The following is a 24,177-nucleotide window of genomic DNA, read 5'->3' as shown; positions in this document are numbered from 1 at the left end:
TAAAGGATGTCACATACATGGAAATCTCATGACTTTTCACAATTGGATGCATTCAAACCTTTGGAGGATACCACCAGTTGCTTTATTACCATTGCCTTTGAACTTCAAATGAATCCAGCAAACGTTTAGGAAACTCGTACTGAATACATTTTTCCTCACTGCTGCGGTTATAATACTAAAGGCAAACTGCCCAACATCCAGGAGCTCACAGTCTGCTTACAAACACAACACCACCGCAGAAATAAGTACGTACAGGGTGGCATTTCCAGCTCTGAGGCAGCGGGAGGCACACATTATATTTCTTTTGTGTATCCTTCAATTGAGCAATTAAAAATTTTTCCCATAGGAGCCTGTGCAAGGGGGCCATGGGTAGCTGTGTCCCCGAAAGACCACTGTGCTGTTGAAAGCTCACGGAGCAGCTGTACACAGCAGGACAGTTCTTTGGGGGTCTCTGGAAGAGGCAGTGTCAGACTGGTCACAGTAAGACTGGAGATTATTCGCATTCAACAACCCTAGGGGCATTTGGGTCTCGAAATACTTTAGTTATTTGGAAAACAGAAAGAAGGGAGGGGGGAGAGCCCGTTTACCCAGGTCGCCCCAGCACTTTCTGATTGGACCCACTTATTATCTGGAGAGAATACAACCATAACATGAAAAACATTTCCAGCAGTGAAGCCCAGAGCTCAGCCTCTGGCCCTGTGGGACAATGGGGGTCTGGCCCCCCTTCTCTTTCAAAGGGATGGAAGGGTCTTAATGAAGAGACGTTTTCTCCGAGGAGATTCTGAACCCAGCGCGTTCCACTCGCTCCAGGGGGGCGAATCCCTCCCCGCCAAGGCGTCAGGGGGAGGGGGTCGGAAGGGAGCCGAGCTGCTGCCCTGGGATCCTGACTCCAGCCGCGGCCGCGCCCCCGTACCCCGCGCGCCACCCCGGGTGCGCCCGCCGCTCGCTCCCAGGGCCGGCCCCGCGCCCCCGCCCCCGCCGGCGCCGCGCTCCCTCGGCCGGAGCGCGCACAGCACCCAGCGCGGCGGCTCGGAGCGCAGAACGCGCCGCGCAGCCCGGAGGGACTCCTGCGCACGGCGAAGGCGACGGCGACAGGCGCCTCAGCTTGCTGGAGTCCCCGCGCCTCCACGCCACCCTCTCTCTCTCTCTCTCTCTCTCTCTCTCTCTCTCTCTCTCTCTCTCTCTCTCTCTCTCTCTCTCTCTCTCTCTCTCAGTCCCCCCCCCCGGAGGATTAAAGGAGCCCCTTGCCTCCGCGCCCCGTCCTCCCCACCAGACCCGAGGAGCGCGCGCCGAGGACCCGGGACCACCTGGCGATGCTCGCGCTCCAGCGCTTCCTCGCTTGCTTCCCGCTCCTGTGCGTTTGCCGCCTGGGTGAGTGTGGAAACCTCGCCGGGGGTTCCTCCCTGGGAGCGCGGGGCGCGACCTGGGGAGATTTAAGAATATTCGCCGCCGCCTTCTAGACCCAGGAGCAAAAAGGGACTGGCACCTCCGATCCCACGATGTCGGCCACGGAGGTCAGCAGCGGGGGAGACGCGCCCCTCCCCGGCTCCCGCCTGGGCCCGGCCACTTCCCTGTGCCCTGGGAGAGGAGCCTGGACCCTGCCGGGAGGAGGCTGCACTGGTGCCGCCCCTGCCCCTGCCGCTCTCCTCTTTGCAAAGTGTAGAAATAGTCTTTTAGAGATACTTAAGATAAATAAACGACCATAAATACAACCGTGGTGGCCGGCTGTGTAAGGCACCGCGTTTTTGCGGTTCGTCTTCACGCTGAGGGTATTATGGACTTAAATGGAAAAGACACGTGTGTGATGTGAATTACACACGACACACACAAACACAACTCCAAGGTAGTGCTAAGAGGAACAAGCACCAACCTGACTTTTCAGTGTATTTAGCACTTTCACTTTAGTCACATTTAAGTCTGGGCAGTCACTTAAAAAAAAAACCAAAAACTTTCAATCAAAATCTCTAGCAACATTCTGCCCCTGCTGCCAAAGTCAGAGGAGAGGTGTAGGAAGGCGTGTTTGCTCATGGACTCAGCTCTCATCAGTTACCTTCCGGGTTATGTGTTTTAAACAGGCCTTCCATCCTGAAATGGGCAGTTTGAATATTTACCTGGGATGCAGATTTAGGATTTCCAGCCATTTACCATAAGAATTGTAAGATTAGATTTTTGAATTTTGTGAAACATATCTCTTTCGTGGGGATTTTCAACCTCGATGGAATGTAGTATATGATCTGGCAATATTAACCTGAAAATGAGAAAATGTGCCTTAGTTTGTGAGGACACACAGTTAACTCTTTTGAGTCAGAGAATGCTTTTTAAAATTTAGATTGTGTATAATGAAGATATTCAACTTACATTTTCATCCAACGAATAGTGTTGCGATTGACAGTGATCTTTGCAAGCAAAAATCATTTTAAAGTTCTAACTAATGAGAATTATATTGCAAAGAAGATGCTAATTGCCCAGTAGCCCACTACAATCATTGGCATGTTAGATTCCAGAAGCTTTATGAAGTTGTTCAAGGCTAATGTAAGGACATGTAAGATTTACAGGGGACTCTGGTCCTGCTTTACTCTCAAACCTTACAGTTGATTTTGGAGAAGGGAAGACATTTTTTTAAAAAAGTGTTGTCATTAAGTATACACCTGTTGAATTTACATGTCTGCATTTCTGTTATAAATTTCTTCTAACAACAAACCCAGATCATCTATATATCTGAATTCAGTAACTTTCACTGCATTATGGAAACAAACCAGAGTACCTCATCAAAACCACATGCCCAGAGTATACTGTGAATTTTTAAAAAGTCGAGATGAAATTCACATGCTGTACAATTCATTGTTTTAAAGTCTATAGCTTAGTGATGTTTAGTATATGCATGAAGTTGTGGAACCATCACTAATATCTAATTCCAGAGCATTTTAATCATCCCAAAAAGGAACTCCATGATTGTTAGCCATTATTTCTATACTTTGAGACACCAACTCTTGGTAACCAGTACTCTACATTCCATCTACATAGATTTGCCTATTCTGGACATCTCACATAAATAGAATAATACAACATGAAGCCTTTCTGTCTGGCTTCATTTAGGGTAATATTTTCAAGGAACATCCACGTTATGTCTCAGTACATCTTTTATTTTTATGACTAAGTAATATCCTATTACATTAATAGACCATATTTGCAAAGTGTTTTTTTTTATTACCAGAGCATTATTTTTAGACTGGTTTTGGTTGCACAGATTTCAGCTTATTGGGCATTTTAATAAAATCTTTGATGATGTGTAATTTAAGGGTAAGAACTAAATTCATTGTTTAAGACTATCTCAAGTTTTTATAATGACACTAAATAGAAATGTGTATTAGAATTACAAAAATGTTTTTTGAGACAAGAAGATGACTAATTTTGCATCAGTCTTCATTTTAACAATATTAGCTTTTCAGACTGTTGCCAGCAGGCTGACCTAGAGGCATTGGCAACTTCAAGTGGGATAAATAGCTTGATCTTGGGGTAGTATGTTTTGGGAAAACGAGATACATTATCTACAAATGAAAAATTCAGCCTTCACTTCAATTATTTTCCCTTCTGCACCTACTTTAGTGTTTGTGATGTATTTATTCCTTGTTGTCAGTATCTCTGGAGCCATCAGGTAGCCTAGAACATGTATTAGGCGTCAGTACAGGTCTGAGCACAGACTGGGCCTTGCTGTGCAAGCTCAGATTGGACCTGTTATGTATTTGGAGCCCTGGGATGCCATTTTGACCATTATGCAGGAACAACTTGTTTACCAAAGTGTTCATTGCAGGCAGTTAAGAAAGTCTTCATGATCAGGACAGTATCACTTTCTGCATCCCAAATGACCTGATGGTTTGAACTGGGTAAATAGAACAATTGCTTCTTTCAAACAACTCTCCAAGCACAAAAATTTTCATTAGTCTATGGATTGAAACAGATCCTTTCTTAGTGCCCTTAAACAGGTGTCTCTTATGGGAAAAAGTGTGGTGGCTTTCCTGTAAGGAGGTTGAACGGTGAGTCATAAAGGACAGCAAGGTGTTGTAAGAGCTTTTAAGGAATCATTTCTTTCCACTAATGAGAACTGAGGATCTTTGAATGAGATGACTTACAGTGTTGCAATGTACACTAAATTCAAATGTTGTTATTAAATGTGTAAGAATTAGATCCTGAACTTTTTTAGTCATGCCTCAGTGCTTTAGGAGCTACATTAAATACAATACTTAATGCCCCTAGGAGAATTAATTATTATTAATTCATTCATTCTGGGTATGGAGTCAGTGAAATTCAGTATGTTGTAACTCTCAACTTAGTTGATTTATCCTCAGAAAACATTTTGTAACCACAAATATAAAATATTCTTGCCCCCCAAATAACTAGTCTCCATTCAGAAAATTTACTTTTGATCAGCAAATACCAATTTTCTTTCTTTCATGTCTTTCTCCTCTTTATATAGACTGTGGTTTTTTCCACTCAGGGAAATTTGCCAGAATAAATCATTTCATTGATGAATTCATTTCTGCTCTTGTGACTGCACTAGAGATTAAGGGTCATGCTTAAAATTTTATGTTGTGGGAATTTTGCTTCTGGCAAAAATCCAGGTTTATCTGGAAGTATGAGCTGTACTTTCCCCATTCCCCTTACTCTAAAAGGTTTTGAGTTATGTCCAACCTGAGACCTTTGCTCAACTCCTCACTTTCCACCTTCTCAGTCTGTAGCAGGGAAATGGAGCCCTCTCAGTCAGGACCAGAGGACCTCAGAGGAAGGGCTAGATTGAGAAGCTAAGCTTGTGTTTTATTTCCAGTTACCATCCATGCGGGTGTTTACCTGGTGTGGTCCTGATGTTGAACACTTCATTCATTCTCTCATTTCGTTTTCCTCAGAACTCTTTGAGTCAGAGGTTTTCATTTTAAACTTTCTATAGATGACCAAACACAAGGACACAGATGATTTATCTAGCATCCCACAGCCTGTGTCAGTCTGTATATTCTGTTTGACTCCAGAGTCTGAGGCTTTTTCTCTTTCCAAGTCCAGAAGATCAGTTTCTTTTGTGGAATTAACTAACTTGCTTACATGGGATGGGGCATAGGAGGGGACATTGCATTTCACAGTCCTGCTTGCTTTCTTGTGGACCCCTCTTCGTGACTTTCCCCATGTATTTTCATAATATTTTTTCCTTTTCAAAATTTAAGGCATAATTTGACTTTACTTTTAGTGTACCATCCTGAAATTTTTGACAAATGTACATGTTCATGTAATGACCTCATGATCTGATCCAGGTATAAAACAGTTCCATCCATGCTACTTTATTCATTCATTATGTGTTTCCCAAGTACTGACATCTGCTAGGCACCATGATAGGCACTAATAAGTCCAAAGTACATAATCGGACAGAGTCCTAACACTAATGATGACCACAGTACAGCTAATCTAATTCAACTCGCACGCTGAAAACCTTCTTGAAATATCACTTTCAAGATAATTTCTTCATTAACAGCTGTTGAGAATACCATCTTTTCCAAATATCTCTTAGTGTGTTAAATGTGTTAAACTCTCAAATATTTAAAAATTCTTCCCACTCTACCGAGAACGCCAATAGTAAATCACAGCCAGTTTAAATAAGAAATTATACATGTGAAATCATATATATATATATATATATTTCACTTGTAATTTAACTTTATTGTAACTTAACTTAACTTTAAATGTCTTACTGGAAGTAACCCCTACCTGGAACTTCAGGTTATTAAAAGAAACCAATTATAATCTGTATTTGTATACTATACCATATTAAACATTAAGAGCAAATTTATTGTGTTGCACAATCCTAAAATAGTTATATTTTACAACTATATTGTCCTATCCCATACTTAAAAATATATTAACTTAAAAATATATTACAATAAAATTCTTCACTTCTTTTTCACACTAGCCACAATTGAAGTGTTCATCCAGTTCCAACCGGCTGTAGTAGGTACCACAAGGAGCAGTGTAGATATTGAGCATTTCAATCATTCAGGAAGTTTGGTGAGTAGTGTTATTTTAGGAAAACAGTAACAAAAAATAGCAGACATAGTAATGATTAATAGTATTCATGAGAAGTCAACTCAACTAGAAAAGTTTTTGGAGTTGTAAAAATTATTTGAAGTGTAGATGCACTGTAGTTATTTTTGGTCTGTGTTAGGTCCATCATACAAACATCACAGACACGTTGTGGTTGCCAGTGGTAGATCAGCCGTAGGCGCAGTAATTTTATCTTCATTTTGTGACCTATAAAGATAAGGGTTGAACAACTGGTGATTTGGGAGCGAGTAGTCTGTTCCCCTAGCACCTGTTCATAATTTGTTCTGGCACCCACGATATTGTTTTGCAGTTTATCTTTCTCTCCCACTGCACCAGCTCTTTGAGGGCAAAGACTATTTCATTAATCCTAGGCTTTGTAGACTTAGCACCCAGGGTAGATATTTAATAAATCTCCATTTAAAATTTTTTTGTTCTGATCATTTATTTTGCTGTCTTTATGATTTTAAAAATATTCTTATTAGTACATGTTTGCAGTACATAATGATTACATTCCTTGGGGGAGCTTGTACATATACATAACTAATCTTAATTTTTTTCATTTCCTACCCCTCTCTTCCCTCCCCGCTTCCTTCATCTCTTGATCTCCTTACTATTTGAGAAAAATCGATCTCCCGATTTTCTATTATCTTTTATTTTGCTTTTTATTTATATTTTGGGTTTCTCATATAAGAAAAACCATACAGTATTTAATCCTGTGTGTCTAATTTATTTCACTTAACATTAAATTCTCAAGGTGCATTGATTTTCCTACAAATGATTCAAGTTTATCATTCTTTAAGGCAGAGTAGTACTCTATCATATGTAACTACCACCTTTTCTTTACTCATTCACCTGTTGATGGACATATAAGCTGCTTCCAAGATTTAATGATTACAAGTTGAGCTGTTATAAACATGGGTGTGGGTATATCACTGTAATATGATGTCCTATAACTCTTCTGGGAAGATACCTGGAAGGAAAACCTAGGTCAAATGGAATTTCTAGTTGCAGTTTTTTGAAGAATCTCCATATTTATTTCCATAGTTATTGTACTAGTTTATATATTTCCACCACTAATGTAGAAGGGTTCCTTTTTTCCAGAACCTCACTGACATTTGCTATTATTTGATTTGATGATAGCCATTCTTTCTGGGGTAATATGGAATCTCTGTGTTGTTTAATTTTCATTTCTCTAAGGGCCAGAGATGCTGACCATTTTTTCATGTATTTATTGGCCACTTCTTCTAAAAAGTATCTGTACATTTCAGTTGCCCATTTTTTGATTGGGTATTTTATTGTGAGGGCTCTAATTTTTAAAAATTATTTGTATATTCTAGATATTAGTCCTCTGAGGAATTGCTGGCAGATTTAATTGTCTCTTCACTCTGTTGGTTGTTTCTTTTGCTGTGCAGAAGCTTTTTAACTTGATACGATCCCATTTGTTGATTCGTGGTACTATTTCCTTAAAGCTAGAGGCTCAGAGAGATTGAGTCACAAACCTTCTTACACAGCATTAGCTTTTTTGCTGTTGAGATCAGCTAATTTCCATAGATATCTCCTTCTTTTAATTCTGATTCTGATTTTTGATTCTGATTTTTCATTCTGATCCCAAATCAAGATTTTGGTCCACATTTACCGTGACCTGTTAATGTTTAATGCTATGTCTGGCAGCACAAATTCATTTTCATTGATATAAGCATTGCTCGGGTCCAGACACTCTCTATACATAAAGACATGCTCATGACTGATGCTGTTTGTGTACTTCCTGGAGCAGCCTTGAGTGAGGATTTAACTGTGGATGTGTTGGCATCTGTGCATCTTGGGTGGATCTCAAAAGGTCAGGGTGTGAAGTCAGTGAATGTCTTTCTGACTGTGAGTTTCTCACATGTTGAAAATGGGAGAGTAGTGTAATGAAGGGTGATCAGCAATGAGAAATAAAGCATCTTAAACCCCCAAAGACTGATTTTTTTTTTTTGGTCAGCTGAAAGCTGTAGTACTAGATAGACCCTCTCTTGTTGAGCAGACCATGAGTGGCACAAGACAGTTTTGAAAACCAGACCAAAGACGGGAAGCACAGTTGTATCATGTGGCTGTGTGTACTTCTACAGTTTTTTGTAGTTTTATCATTAATACTGGGATGATGTGGTAGCATCTCACTTAGCCCTGCACATAGCAGATGCTCTGAAGATAATGAAATTGGGTTGAATTCAAATGAAACTGCACATGGGAGAAATCGGAAATCTTCATAGGAGTTAAAAGCAGAGAAAAAGGGAGATTTGTTGTTTTATAGCATCTTTGCTTGATTTCCTCTCATTAACCAACCAATTTTTCCTCTTTTTTTATTTATTTATTTATTTTTTGGAAATGGAGTTGGTTACTATTTTCTCTTTGTCTTTACTTCCTTAAAGGTGAATTTAAAATAGTCAAATCAACTTAGGTTTCCTCAGTGTCTTGACGAAGAAGAGTTTGGTAGGGAGAAAGTTGATTCTATTTGATGACATTAGTAAAAATATTTGTGCTGTAGTAATGTAATTTTGAGGAATAATTTTTAAAGGCTGGGTTAACAAATATTTCTGCTAAAAATTCTAATCTGTTAAAATATGACTGTCTTCTTTTTCCTGCTGATATTTGCCCACGGATATTAAAGTAAACTCAATTATTCAGGCCCTTGCATAGTGTAAACTTTTTAGTCTAATTCAATAAGGAATTACGTACACATTAGCAAGAGATAAATTTTTGCGCATCTCCTTGTAAATACAGTTCTCATACATTTTGGAAAAGTAATTTATTAATTAGAAGGCAAGAGAGATTTTCCATTAAATATTTATAGTAATGATCAAAGTATAGATACCTTTCACTTTTGGAGAACCATTTTATCCTTCTCTCTTTGCTTTCCCCTTTAGTACTTAGTCCATACTTTTTCTAATTTTACATTGCACTGTCGCTAACTGCCCTACTTATTTCGTGAATCCTAAAGCTCTAACATATTTACTTAAGATGAAACTTGATATTAGCCCTTCTCTTTGAACTGATTAACTCAGTTAATATAGGAAATGGGGCTTTTTATAAATGATCTCTTTAAGTAGAGATTATGGTCACAGAGTCCTGGTCACATGCTTAGAAAATGTTGAGTAGATATAAGGAATATTCCATATTTTATCATGGTTTTCGATCATATTTGATTAAAAATAACTTTTATAATGAAAATTTCACTCACTTGCATTTTGACACATTTTCTTAAATAGGATACATAAAGTATTAACTGCTGTAATGTTGTGCAAAGTCAAAGTCTGCCTACAGAACAGGATATCATCAGGAGACATATTGGATAGCACTGTCATGTTTCTTGTAGTGCACAAAAAGGTTGACACCCAGTTACCTAGATCAGGGCTTCTCTATCCTGGCCATATGATGGTCTTAGCTGGTGTTATGGACTGAATGTGTGTTTCCTATCAGAAGTCATATGTTGAATCTCTAAATGTGGTATATTTATAGATGAGGTGTTTGGGGGGTAAAGGAAGCACGAGGGTGGGGCTGTCATGAATGAGATTACTACCCTTAAAAGAAGAAGAAGAGACCACAGCTCTCTATCTTTTTATACTATGCAACAAGGAGGCACAAGGAGGCAACCATTTGCAGGCTAGGAAGAGAGCCATCATGAGGAATCAAATCTGCCAGCCTTTTCGCATGGACTTTCCAGCCTCAAGGACTTTGAGAGACAAATGTCCATTGTCTTAGCCACCCAGCATGTGGTATCTTGTTATAGCCCTCAAGCTAACTAATGCACTTGAGTAATTTCTAAAGCTGATGACTGGGTATCAAATTCAGTGTATCATCATGTGTGACTGCTGAGATCAGACTTGGGTAATTTCTTAAAATTCCCCAGGCAATTATAGAATATAGCCGACGTTTAAAAACCACAGATTTAGGTCAACCTCATGGTGCTACTAACCATAGTTCATCTTTCTTAAGGTAGAGATATTAGCAGGTTTCGTGCTATCCCCAAACAAACCCACTGCCACAGAATGAAGGGCCTGGAAAACTTCCCATCCCTCTTTCCTCTTCTTAAGGCAGTTTTAGTTTTAGAGTAACCCTGGAAGAAGGAATATGGGCTACCGTGGTTGACCTTATTCATAGTCTGCAACCTAGACTTCAGGAGGCCAAACAGTGCTGGATCTGGTCCAGAGATTCAAGTCTATCAGTAGGTGAGAGGGCAAATGAACCAGACTCGGAGATGAGGGGAGGATCTCAATTACCATAGGACACAGCACATAATACCTTTCATTTTGCCAACAACACATATTCTTGCTATTACTTCTTACTTGTTTTCTTTCTTCATACATAATTTGTTAGAGCAATTGTTTTCTATTATGAAATAGATGTAAGATTTAGCTATGTATTTTTTCAATTCAGCAATTTATTTTGTGAGTTGTTCTAAGGTAAAAGTTTTATTATTCATCAGTTCCAGGCTACTTTGGTTTTACTATATTTGAAAGCCACTAATAACTCCATTTAGAAGATAACAACGACCTTTTCCAGATGGTCCAAATTGCTTAATAGTCAACAGTGGTAACATGAGAACAAATCAATTCACTGACTCTTTATTGAACATCTTCCTTGTGATAAATATTCACCTAGAGAAACTGTTCCTCTATTGATCTGCTAAACCTTCACAACTTAAAAAGAACCATACATGAGTGGCCCTCATGTATGACAAAGTTTGCAGACAATGAGAGTATGAGTTGTGTGGAGACATATTTAGTCTTAAATTCACCTCTGGCAGATTTCTAGGAAGAGACAGAGCTGAATGTGGACCTTCATTGAGGACAGATAGGACTTCAGTATTGTTGTGGAGATGAAGGGCATCAGGGGGGAAAAAAACAATTCTACATTTATGGAAGCAGAATCAGGTTGTGGTGTTTGGAAGGAGGGGAAAGTTTAGTAGTAGTAGAAAGTCCCAAATCATAGGTTTGATTTCCAACAGCTAATTGAAGGGTTTGGAATTTAAAATGTATTCATTACAAGTGGAGAACTATTGAAGGGCTTTGTGCAGTAGAATGACTTGAGCAAATATATTTTAGGAGTATACGTGATATATCACAGTGTAGGGTAGAGTGAAGGAGGGTAAGGGAATCAGAAAGCTTGGTTGAAAGGCTGTTAGACTGTGGCAATCACAGTGGAAATATCCTCAATTATGTGGAATACAATATTACCAAACCATCTTATTTATATACTACTTTAACACTTAAGGTGCATTTTGAAATACTTGATATAAACATAACTGATATAATTGACATGACATGAGGAATGAGGCAAGAGTGGCCATCAAGGGGATGTTTTCCCTGGGAGGAAAAACATCCAGGAAGGAAAAATGAAGTTTGGAAATGCATACAATTCTATACAAGCTGATAACTTGGAAGAAAAGAGAGAGAGAGGATGGTAACTTGAAGCCTACTTATTTATTGAATGGAAAAGCTCTAAAACATAGGCCTTGAAGCTAGACATTTCCTCTGAACTGATTAACTCAGCTTCTTGAGTAGCAATAAAGAAGTGGTGCTGCTTAACATGGACTACTTTAGTATAGATCATAGTCACAACTTAACCAAAGAAAATGAACTCTTCAAAAAAAGAAAAAAGGATAGAAAAAGTTGCATATGTAGGTAGTATCAGGCTAATGTTGTCAAGTGCCTATCTCAAAACTATTTCGTTCATTCACCGTTAAAATCCTTATGTCTGTGCTTTACAGTAAGCATATGTACCATTGTGGCATTTCAGCCAGCAGTCTGTCAATTCAAAGGCTTTCTTAATATCCACAAGGGCAGATTGCTAAAAGACTACCATATTCCTGTCTCATCAACCAGTATCCTTGTAAATTGTTTACAACTTGTGTTTCATATAAATACAGTGCCATGGAAAATAATCCATAGAATAACTGGCTTCCCAGATTTTGCTTCTAAATTAATTTTAGCTATATTTCTTTTTAATTAATGAATAATACAATAGGATTTGTTATCTATTGTACATTTCTTGGGATACATTCAGGGTATAGCAGGTGGTAAATTAATGAATCATTTAGTAAAGAGAGGGGGAAAGTAGCAAGTGTCAAAGACAAATATAAGTATATTTTTCTTTATATAAGGAAAAATATAAATATGTTATATAAAAGTTAAATGTAAGAATTTTATCTAATTAAAGAATGACTGAACAGATTATTCACTAGACATGTTTGGTTCCAGGAAAGTCCCTTCAATGGTTTTCTGAATGAAGAAATGATATGTAATGTTTATTTATATAAATAAATTTGCATAAGTATATTATGAATAAATATATATAATACATGTATATATACATAGAGATGTGTGCATAGATAATGTGTATATATGTGTGTTCACATGTGTATATATGTACATATTTTGTTCTGCTGCTCAAAACTGATATTGCTTTATTTTGAACATTAGGTTTATACTCTTTGAGAAAATTATTAAGTATAGTTGTAGCACATACTTGTATATTTTAAGCATTTTTTTTTTGCTTCTAATATAAAGAAAAGACAAAAAGAATGTCTGCTCCTCGAGACGGGAATACAGTGTTTTCCAAGGGAATGACAATGAAACTGAGTTCTGCAGCTATTCATTGAATAGTTACTGTGCGCTCAACCCTGTGTTTGTCTTTACTAAGTACTTTTTACCTTTGAGGAGTTCATCTGGTTACAGGTATAAAATATTCCCTGATATGAGCATACCAAAATAGAGAACAATAAAATAAACGCTAGTCTATTTTGATCTGATGGTATGCCTGTGAAAAGTCAGAATAATGAGAGACAAAGATGTGAATTCATTTAAAAAGAAAAGTCTATGAACATCTGAGCAGCACTTTTTCCTTTCGACCATGAACATTTGCTATTTCATTTCATGATGTGACCATTTTCTCTGTCCCTCCCTCCTCTTCTGCTGTACTCAAACAAAAAGATAAGCCTATATTCCTTGCTTCAGATTATTTAATTATTTTGGTGCAAGTCTGGTGTGGAGGCACATGCCTAAAATCCCAGTTGCTCCGGAAGCTGAGGAAGGATGATCCTGTGATCAAAGCCAGCCTGGGAAACTCAGTGAGATCTTGTCTCAAAATAATATAAAAGGGTTGAGTATGTAGCTCTGTGGTAGAGCCTCCATGCATGAGGCTCTGGATTCCATTTGCAGTACTAAAGGAAAGGGAGAGAAAAGCAGATTGAATACAGGGGATGGTTTTCTTGGGCTTTGAATTGCTACTGTGAAGTACATTTATTCTTAATATTCCACCCCATCATATTCAAATAAGTGTATAACTCAGAAAATTTATAAACAAAATATGTAGGACAAAACATTCTCCTTATATATTCTGTTCAATACCCTATGAAAATGTCACATAATTTCTACCACTAAGCCTGGCCCAACTTGGGGTTTAATTTTTGGCAGTGGCAACTGCTATTCTGTCACAAAGGTAACATTTGGTGCTAAAATTTCAAAGAATGATTTAGTGTGCATATGATTCTTCACTGCTCTCAAAAGTGTTGAACATAGATGGCAACACAATCTGCAAACTGGATTCCTGGGAAGGAAGCAGAAAGAGTGAAATCATTTTTAGTTAGCCAAGGATGCCTAGGGCACCCTACCCTGGAATCTTTTAGGATACAGCACAATCTGAGCACCATGCATCCCACAAGAAAGTATCCAGTGGCACTTCTCTCTTCCCTGTGATTCCAACATACTTTCTCCCTAATTTTCAGTACTTTGGAACTATTCAGCATCACTGGCACAATTAGTCAAGAAAAATAAGATGCTTCTCTGTTACTCAATAAATTATTTAAAAATGTATACCAAACCCCACACCCATAGTAAAATGCCCATAAGAAAGTCTTCCATTCCCAATTTGGAGAGAGCTTTTCATGGCATCCTCTTTTACTTCTTCACATTATAAAATCCTACAGCATCTGCTAGTTTGAAAAATCTTTTAGTTTTTACGAATGTGACAAGAGATTAAGTTATACTAGACTCTAAGGCATTCAAGCAAGCATGGATAAAATATTCAGCCAAACATTCTCTCTGCTAATTATAAAGACACATAAACCCCTTTCCTGTGAACAGATTGGGTCTTCTGCTGACAAAATATGGTTCTGTGCCAAATTTTCACTTGTAAATATGTGAGGAATGCTGGCTTCTTATGTGTCTTTTAGGCTACTGTACACAGTCTCCTGGAGATTTGTTGGGGTGATTGCACTGCTGGAGAAAAATCACTGAAAATAGGCCATCAAGAAGAGCTTGATATGGGATTTTTGTGTGGAAGTAATTATCCTTGATTATTGCATTGTGATATATTGTGCTAGGATTTCAATGAGAAAATATTAATATGTGTACATATAACCTTACTTAGGATTTGTAGACTGACATTTTGTTTCCATTAATTTAACCCTCACAAGGTCTTATGTACTCAATAATAAAGAATAAAAATAGGATGTTTTTGCATAGTATAAATGTTCATGTTCATTCACCTGAAAGTCTCAGATAGCTGGAAAATTATACTTTATTAAATATATATATATGTATATACACACACACACACTCAGCCATGAAAATAGCAAGAAATCCATCAGCTATTAACCCAAGAAATCATCACCAGCCTGCTAACTTGTCAAATGTGAACAGTTCAATAAACATCCAGTAGTTATTAGTTGACATAAATTATTGCTTTTCCAAAGCCAGTGTTAAAAGACTATTTTTGCAAGTTTATAGCAGTGCATGTTGGAGGGGCTTAAAGGATTTGTGTTCTGGGACGAGGACTTTCCTTTTACGTAGCATTTCTGTAATTCTCAGAAAGACAGTCTTCTGCAACAGACTTCTGTAACAAAAAAAATAGCACTGTGAAAAACAACAGTTTCCAATTGTGCAAATGTTTGAGAAAATGTTTACTAAAATCTTATTTATATTACTTACCATTGGGAAGGAGATGTAGGTTGATGTGACTTTTGATGTCATTTACCAGATCATTCAAGGAGTTTTGAACTCAGCTGCCTGCCCAGCTTTCCTTGAACCTTTACAAATTCCTTTACTCATTCCTTTTGGCTCAAATTTTTCACCTTTCTATGGGAGCTTTAGGACTCAGGCATTCCCAGTCATCCTTGCCTAACATATCATTATTCCTTCATCTATCACCATCTGACTGCTGGCCCAGAAGTCACATTGGATTTCAGTTGTTTCTGTAGTTTGCTCTCTGTGCGGAAGGGAGTTTGTTCTCCTAAATACATAGAGCCGAGCCACTTGGTTGTAAAGACCTCTTGCTCATGTAGTAGTTGCTCAGCAAATACTTGTGGCATAAATGAGTCAAAATTCTTCCAAAGCAATCCCTTGTAAGAGAAAATATTACAGGATATAGGCAGTTAAATGTTGCCACCACCTCTACTTATTCAACACACTCTTGAACAGACTAAGACACTTAGGATTACGTTTCCAGGATTTGGAATTAGAATTCAGTTCACCCTCAAATTCACTCAATCCCTCTTATTTTTAAAAAGGTAAAGGAAAAGTGGGTCAATCAAATCACATTCTCATTTGAACAGGTCCAAGAGTCTATATAGATTTTGAATCGAATTGGCACATAATAATGGACAACTTCCTAAGGGCTTTTACTATGGCATTCAGAATTCTAAGAAAGAAAATTAAGTGATTGGAATAGAGCACAATAGTGAATACAGAAGAAGGGAAGAAAGATGACTGTGGCCAGAAACATGAGAGAAAGAGTACTATAAGTTTCTTTATTCTATGTCTCGGTGGGAGAATCCACTTTTGGCCTGCACAGCGGATGCACCATTTCTTTGGGTAAGTTTTCCCTATGTTTCCTGTCAAGCTAGGGTTTTAATGAAACAAAACGATACCGGATCCCTCTTGCTAACACCTCCTCATCCCTCCAGCACCCCAGCCAGTGCCAGCCAAGAGCATTTCTCTCAGCTCCTTTCATCCTTTTTTACCAAAAACAAGATCTGAGATATGTGAGATCCTGTTTGATTCAGGCTTGGAGAAAGCACTGTGTATTTCTCAGCCGTGGGGTACCTGTTGTGTCAATAGCTGTATTGTGGATACTTTATCATGAGCCTAATGCTTTCAAAGTTTTGAGCAGCCTAAGAGATTTGTAGAGTAAAAACTTATTTTCCTTCCAAAAGAAAAGTGGTATTCCTGATAATTCAATGTCTTAAAAAATGTAAAAATATCAGAGTTATGCCTTGCTCTGTTTGAGAGGTGATGGGATACATTCTAAAACCATACATTTTTGTGTCAAGAATCAGTTTCTCCTCTTTGGGCTCCCAGTGTTGCTTAGAGCCTAGTGGGAGAGTCCCCAAAAAGACATGCAGAGATTATGAAAAAATAGATGGCTACAAATAAAAGTCTATGAAGATGGGGTGATTGTTCAGTAGAATACTATAGAGGTTAGTTTTCTGTTCAGTAAAAGTAGCTTAAGTAGTTATTAAGCTAATAAAGAAATAGAAATTGCATAGACTTATGTAAACATCACAAAAATATAATTTAAAAACTCCATCATTTGTACTAAAAAAGTCATTTTCAACTCAGTGCAAATGGGACTAATATTGAGTTATAGGTGAATTAAGAAATTATTTTAAAATGTTTGTTTTAAAGAGCCCAGATAAAATGTAATCATTATAATTTAAGAAATATAAATTAACAGCACATCCAAGAGAAAAAGTGCAACAATTCAGATGTTAGCTGAAAAACAGATTGTGTATTGAAGCAGTGATGCTTTATAGACTATTAACTAGGTAATTAAAATTTAAAAACTATTATTCCATTATTGAATACTTAGAAGCAGGAATATTTGATCTAATGAATAATTGGCAAATTGCCATAAACAATAATTAATATTCTTGTGGGACTTAATTTGGGAAAATCAGATTTTAGGACACAATTACTAGGGGAATGAAATAAATTATTGAGATTTTAAAATCATGAGCACCAAAAGAAACTGGGTAGGATTAATGTCAGTTTTTAAGGGATGAATGCTTTCATCCTGATTTGGAAAGGTTTTAATTTTTTAAGTATTTAAAATAAAGCCTGAGTCAAACATTTAGTATGAGAAGCCATGTAGAAATTTTGCTGTTTTAATTATGGTCCTTTGGAGGCAATTATTAGTCATAAGGTTCTATGTAGTCTGTGTTTTTGGAAAATATTTTTCATAGCTTCAGAAGTGTTTGATAATATATTATCTTCTATGCAAAAGCAGAAGGAGCAGTAAAACATCATAGAATGTAGACACAGATACCATGAATTACTTTGTATTTCTTGCTATTCTGAAGCAAGTTTGTGTGAATGCTTACAACTAACAGTCACTTCTTTAGTTATGGAATTCTTTTTTGTTGTTGTTTGCTTGCATTATAATTACTCATAATACATTGATGTTTTCTTTCAAACTATTAGCTTAACATATAATATTAATTATTAATAAGTAAATGTGGCTTAAAGAATGGATATTACTTAACATGCTGTCATTTCCACCTCTAAAAAACATATTGGTCTCTTGACTTCTGCTGCATTTCTGGCCTGTCATTTATTGCTATATTTCGGAAAGAATTTTCTGTACTCATCATCTCTTTCTGCTCTCCTGCCATTTGATTTTGAACCCCCTGTAGACAGAATTTTGCTTCTGGAACTGCCCTTAACAATCTCAGCAGTGTCCTCAACATCGTTATACCCAACAGTCAGTGTTTTCATTTTAATGGACATACAAGCAGCTTTTGACGGTTATTGTTTTGTTATTCTGGAGACACTTTGTTCCCTTGACTTCCAAAATACCACATTTGCCTGCTTTTTCTGCTCTTTCATAGCCACTTGTCTCATTGCTTCACTCTTTTGCTAGTTACTTCTCATCACCCCAACTTGCAAATGTTGCAGTTATCCAAACTCATTTCTTGTTCTGTGCCATAGTTTGAATCTTAACTTTCCTCCAAAGGTCTTACTGGGAGTTGGTAGAACCTTTAAGAGGTAAGGCCTAATGGGAAGGAGTTAGGTCATTGTGGAGGTGCACCCCTACAAGGGGTATTGGAGCTCCAGCCCCTTCTTCTTCCTTTCTTTTGCTTTCTAAGAGCCATATGGTGGTGCATCATACGCTGCAGTACACATTCTCCACCATGATATACTGCCTGGCCATAGGTCCAAAGCAATGGGACCAATGGATCATGGACTGAAAACTCCAAAACTATGAACCAAAATAAACCTTTTTACTTTTTAAGTTCATCATCTCAGTTGTTACAATAATGGAGAGCTGACTAACAGGCTGCTTCTGTTTTCTGTCTGCACAACTAGCAAGACTCTCTCATCCTTATATTTTCTACATCAGTGACTCCAAATTGATACCTCTGTACCATAACTTTTAAACTGAACTCCAAAGTCATATCCATTTGTAGTTTAAGTATTTAGTACACTTCAACTTGATCTTCTGATCTTTTTCTCAGTCTGACTTCTAACTTTCACTGTTGTCTTTATCTCAGTAAATGTCAACTTAGCTCAGCTAAAAACTTCAGGATCACTTATAATTCTTCCTCCTCTCTTATGGCCTGTATTTAATCTATCAGCATTTCTTGGTACCTCCTGGATAATCTTTTCTTTGTGCAGGCCTCCATCATCTCTTCCTTGCATTATTGCACTGGTCTCCTTGCTTTGCTGTACAAATTACTCAAGATGATTTTGTTTCAATATAAGTCAGGTCATGTCAGGATTCAATTTCTTGTTTCTATCAAAGTAAAAGCCACCAGCTCTACAGGTTTCATACAGCTCTGACTGATGTGGAGTTTTGATTGCTTCTCCAATTGCCTCCCTTGCTGCTTTCCCCTTTCCTCCCTTCCATCCTCCCTCACCTCCTGGGCAATCCCAAGTCCCCCAGAAACCTCCTCCCCAGAGATTTTATTTTTGCTGTTCCCTCTGCTTGAAATGCCCTTCTGTTATAATCTTTTATGACCCACTTGCTCATCACCATTAGCTTGTGTTCCAGGTCACTTTTTCATTGGGGACTCTTCTCTGGGCACCCTGTAGTATATTTATGACTCCCTGGCTTCCCGAAGTGCTCTTGATCTCCTCCTCTTTATTTTTATTAGTACATGTTTGCATTACATAATGTTTGTCTTCTTTGTATGGAGCTGGAATGTGTACATAGCACATCTTAATTCCTTTTTTCATCTTTTCCCCTTCTTCCCTCCCCCTCCTCCCATCTCTTGATCCCCTTCCCATGTGAGATAGATCTGTCTCACTACTCCCTAATTATCTTCTGTTTGTACTTTGGGTTTCTCATATATGGGAAACCATGTGATATGTCACTTATATATTTTTCTAAAGTATTGTATTTTCTAGCTCATTCCACTATAAATTCAACCTTGTGAGACTTTGTGTAATTGTGTATAGCATACCCCAATTTCCCTGCACAGTGGCTGGTAAATAATAGGTGTTGAGTAAATATTTGTTGAATGAATAAGTAAATTAAACAGAATAAAGAAATAAAAGAACTTTCCAAATATCCAAAGTACTTGAAAATCCAGACCTATTTGAGCACCAACATGAGGTCACAGATGCAAAAATTCACACCAAAAAACTTTGTTTCACTGTTTCATTGGCAAAATTGTTAAAATAGTGTATAAAATTACCTGCAGACTGTGTGATTAAGACATAAAAAGTCCTTTTTTCCCCTTCTTTTTTTAAAATTAATTTTATTGGTACATTTTAGGTGTACAGCATAATGATATTCATTTTGGAAATTTGCACATTTAAATAATCTCTCTTGGTTCTTATTCTTTCCCCATTCCCCTGGCCTCTCTTAAACCCCTCCATCCCTCCCTATTTACAATGACTTTGTTTCCATTTTTTCATTTTCCCATATTAATTCCATTCTCTTCTTTCCTTTAACCTACCCCTCCCACTTCCCCTTTCCCTTTGCCCCATTTCTTCCTATTTCACATTAACTATTATGCCTTTTAGTCCTTATTTACATGTTCAGTTTCTCACACTAGAGAAACTATTTGGTACTTACAAATGTGTGTCCTATTTCACTTCAGAGTATTGCCTCAATGTGCATCCATATCACCTCAAAGTGCATCCATTTAGCTATAAATGTCTCTAATTTCTCATTCTTTATGGGTGAGTAGTACTCCATTTTATTTTTTTTAAAAGCACATTTTCTTTATCCAGTCTCCAGTTGATGGTCAATTAGGGTGCTTCCAAGTTTTAGCTATAACAAATTGTGCTGCTATGAACATGAGTACACCTATATCACTGTGGTATGATTCTTTTAATTCTTTGGGGAAGATACTCAGCAGGGGAATAGCTGGGCCAAATGTGACTTCCAGTCCTAGTTCTTTGAGGTATGTCCATATTAATTTCCACAGTGGTTGCACCAGTCTACACTCACACCAGCAGTGGAGCAGTGTTCCTCTTTCCCAACAGCACTGCCAGCATTTGTTATTGGTTGATTTCATGACAGCAGCCATTCTTTCTGGGGTGAGGTGGAATCTCAGCGTAGTTTTCATTTGCATTTCTCAAATGACCAGTGATGCTGAAAATTTTTTCATATATTTGCTTACTATTTCTATTTTGTCTGAGAAATGTGTGTTGATTTCAGATGCCCATTTTTGGATTGGGTCTTTAAATTTGGGAGGTCTGATTTTTTTTCAATTCTTTATAGATTCTAGATAATAGACCTTTGTCTGAGGAACAGTGGGTGAAAATTATTTCCCACATTGTGGGTTGTCTCTTCACACTGTTGGTGGTTTCTCTTGCTGTGCAGAAGCTTTTTAATAAGAAGAGATCCCACTTGTAGTTTGTTTGTGCTAGTTCGCGGGCAACTGAGGTTTTGTTCAAAAAATCTTTTCCTACACTCATGTCTTCAAGAGTTCTACCTAACCTCTGTTCCAGCTGGTTCAGATTTTCTGTTTTAATATTTAGATCTTTAAAACATTTTTATTTTAGTTTAGTGCATGGTGAGAGATATAGGTCTATTTTTTATCTTTGGCAAGCCAAAATCCAATTTTTCCATCACCATTTATTAAAGAGGCTATCTTTCATCCACTGAGGCTATTTGACTCCTTTGTCAAAGATGAGGTGGCTGAGTGTGTCTGGAGTTGTTTCTCCATCTTCTAATTTGTTCCACTGATATTAAGGTCTGTTTCCTTGCCAGTACCATGCTGTTTTATCACGGTGGCTTTGTAGTATAGTTTTAAGTTGGGGGTTGTGATACCCCCTGCCATATCTCTGTTGCTTTTGCAATTCTAGGTCTCTTCTTCTTCCAAATGAATTTTTGGATTGTTTGTTCAAGGTCCATGAAGTATGCTGCTGGGATCTCAATTGGGATTGCATTGAATCTATGTACCAGTTTTGGAAGTACAGCCATTTTCACAATGTTGGTTTTTCTTACCCAGGAGCAAGGGATGTCTTTCATTTTCTGATATCATCTTCAATCTCTCTTTTCAGAGTGCTAAAGTTTGCAGAGAAGAGGTCTTTGACTTCTTTTGTTAGGTTGATTCCTAGGTATTTCAACTTTTTGGATGCTGTTGTGGAAGGAATTCTTTGCCCTATTTCTCTCTCAGTGAGTCTGTTGTTCATGTAGAGGAAAGCTATTGATTTTTGTGTGTTAACCTTGTATCCAGCTACTTTACTAAATTTGGTTATTAAGTCTAGAAGACTTTTGGTGGAGTTCTTGGTGTCTTCTATATAGAGTATCATGTCATCTGCAAATAATGACAGTTTGACTTCTTCATTTCTTATCTTTATTCCTTTTATTTCTTTCTCTTGTCTGATTGCTATGGCTAATTTTCCAAAACTATATTGAACAAGAGTGGTGATAGTGGACATCCTTGTCTTGTTCCTGATTTTAGTGTGAAGAATTTCAGTTTTTGACCTTTTAGTAGGATACTGGCTGTTGGTTTTTCATAGATGGCTTTTATTTGATTGAGGTAGAGACTGTCTATTCCAATTTTTTGTAGGGTTTTTATCATAAGTGCATGTTGGATTTTGTCAAATGCTTTTTCTGCATCTACTGAGATGATCATATGGTTTTTGTCCTTGGCTCTATTGATATAATGTGTTACATTGATTGATTTGCATATGTTGAACCATCCCTGCATCCCTGAGATGAATCCCACTTGGTCAGGGTGTATGCTCTTCTTGATGATCTTCTGCATACCATTTGCCAGTATCTTATTAAGGATTTTTGCATCTGTGTTCACCAATGAGATTAGCCTATAGTTCTCTTTTTCAGTTGGGTCTTTCTCTGCTTTGGGGATCAAGGTGATGCTTGCTTCCAGGAATGAATTTGGGAGTATTGCTTCCCTTTCAATTTTACTGAAGAGTTTAAGCAGTAGTGGCAGTAGTTCCTCTCTAAGTGTCTTGTAGAATTCAGCAGTGAAGCCATCAGGACCTGGGCTTTTCTTAATTGGTAAGTGTTTAATTATGTTTTCAGTTTCATTGATTGATATTGGGTTGTTTAGAATTTTTAGGTCTTCTTCGTTCAACTTTGGTAAATCGTATTTATCTAGGAACCTGTCCATTTCTTCTGTGTTTTCCATTTTATTGGTGTATAGGTTCTGAAAGTACCTCTGGATGATCCTCTGGATTTCTGCTGGGTCCATTGTGATTTCACCCTTTTCATGCCTAATTGCATGGATTTGAGCCTTTTCTTTCCTTTTTCTGATACGGTTGGCTTAGGGTTTGTCAATTTTGCTGATTCTTTCAAAGAACCAAATCTTGGCTTCATTGATTTTTATATCATTCTCTTAGTCTCCATTGCATTGATTTCTGCTCTGATCTTTATAATTTCCTCCCTTGTATGAGCTTTGGGGTTGTCCTGCACTTCTTTATCTAGAAGCTTGAGGTTCAGCATCAGGTTGTTTAATTGGGCTCACTCTATTTTCCTAATATGAGTATTCACTGCTATGAATTTCCCTCATAAGACTGCTTTCATTGTGTCCCATAGATTCCGATATGTTGTATTGTCATTGTCGTTTAATTGTAGGAACTGTCTGATTTCTTCTGTAATTTACTCTGTGACCCATTGGTTATTCAGCAGTGTGTTGTTCAATTTACATGTGTTTATGAAATTGTTGTTGTTTCTTTTGCTATTGATCTCAAATTTCATTGCTCTATGGTCTGATAATATACAAGGGATAACATTAATTCCTTTGCACTTACTTAAACATGTTTTATGACCAAGTATCTGGTCTATTTTGGAGAAGGATTCATGTGCACCTGAAAAGTATGTTTATTCTGATTTTGTGGGGTGGAACACTGTGGAAACATCTGCTAAGTTCATTGTTCCCGACTTTGATTGAGTTCTACTATTCTGTTGCTGACTTTTTGTCTAGTTTTTCTATCTCTTTGTGACAGTAGGGTATTGGCGTCCCCCACTACTCTTGTATTAGTGCTTAATTGATTTTTCATGTCCTTTAGTATTTGTTTTATATAGTTGGGTGCAGTAGTGTTTGGTGCATATATGTTTATGATTGTGATATCTTCCTCTTGTATTGTTCCCTTTACAAGGATGTAGTGTCCTTGTTTGTCTCTCTTAATGAGTGTGGGTTTGAAATCTTCTTGGTCTGTAAAGAAGATAGCTACTTCTGCTTTTATTTGGGTTCCTGTTGCATGAAGTATTGTTTTCCACCCTTTAACTTTCAGTCTGTGAATTTCATTTTGAATTAAGTGTGTTTCCTGTATGCAGCATATTGTTGGGTCTTGCTTCATGACCTATTCTGCCAGTCTATTTCTTTTGATTGTTGAATTGAGACCATTAACATTGATGGTTATAACTGATATATATTGAGTTACCATTGTCATGACATTTTCTTTTTGTTGGATTCTCCCCCTTTGCATTTAAGTTCTTGTTGTGCCTGATGGATTCATTCTGCTGGGCTTCCTGGGGTTGTGGTCCTCATTGTCTTTTCCTGAGATATTGTGTAAAATTTTTTGGAGTGCTGGTTTGGTATTCATGAAGTTCCTAAGGTGCTCTTTGTCTTGAAAGTATCTTACTTCTCCATCAATTTTGAAAGATAGTTTTGCAGGTACATCAATCTGGGTTGAAGGT

General features: G+C 37.5%; 1 protein-coding gene across 11 annotated transcripts in view; it reads left to right on the top strand.

Moving 5' to 3' along the window:
• The first annotated feature begins 983 nt into the window (after positions 1-983).
• Positions 984-24,177, top strand: part of Ptprz1 (protein tyrosine phosphatase receptor type Z1) — a 188,787-nt gene continuing 165,593 nt past the window's right edge. For 10 of the 11 annotated variants that reach the window (XM_004856451.4, XM_087204590.1, XM_004856450.4 and 7 more), the window contains exon 1: positions 984-1,371. In XM_004856451.4, the coding sequence (XP_004856508.2) occupies positions 1,314-1,371 (58 nt within the window). In that variant the 5' untranslated portion in view covers positions 984-1,313. The remainder of the gene's footprint in view (positions 1,372-24,177) is intronic. The other variant, XM_087204588.1, reaches the window with a different exon arrangement.

Source organism: Heterocephalus glaber, unplaced genomic scaffold, assembly GCF_053883595.1.
Source record: "Heterocephalus glaber isolate CG9 unplaced genomic scaffold, H.glaber_assembly_v1.0 deba00000546, whole genome shotgun sequence".
Lineage (NCBI taxonomy): Eukaryota > Metazoa > Chordata > Mammalia > Rodentia > Bathyergidae > Heterocephalus > Heterocephalus glaber.
The sequence above is the reverse complement of the archived record's forward strand: the minus strand, read 5'-3'. Positions and strand labels throughout refer to the sequence as shown.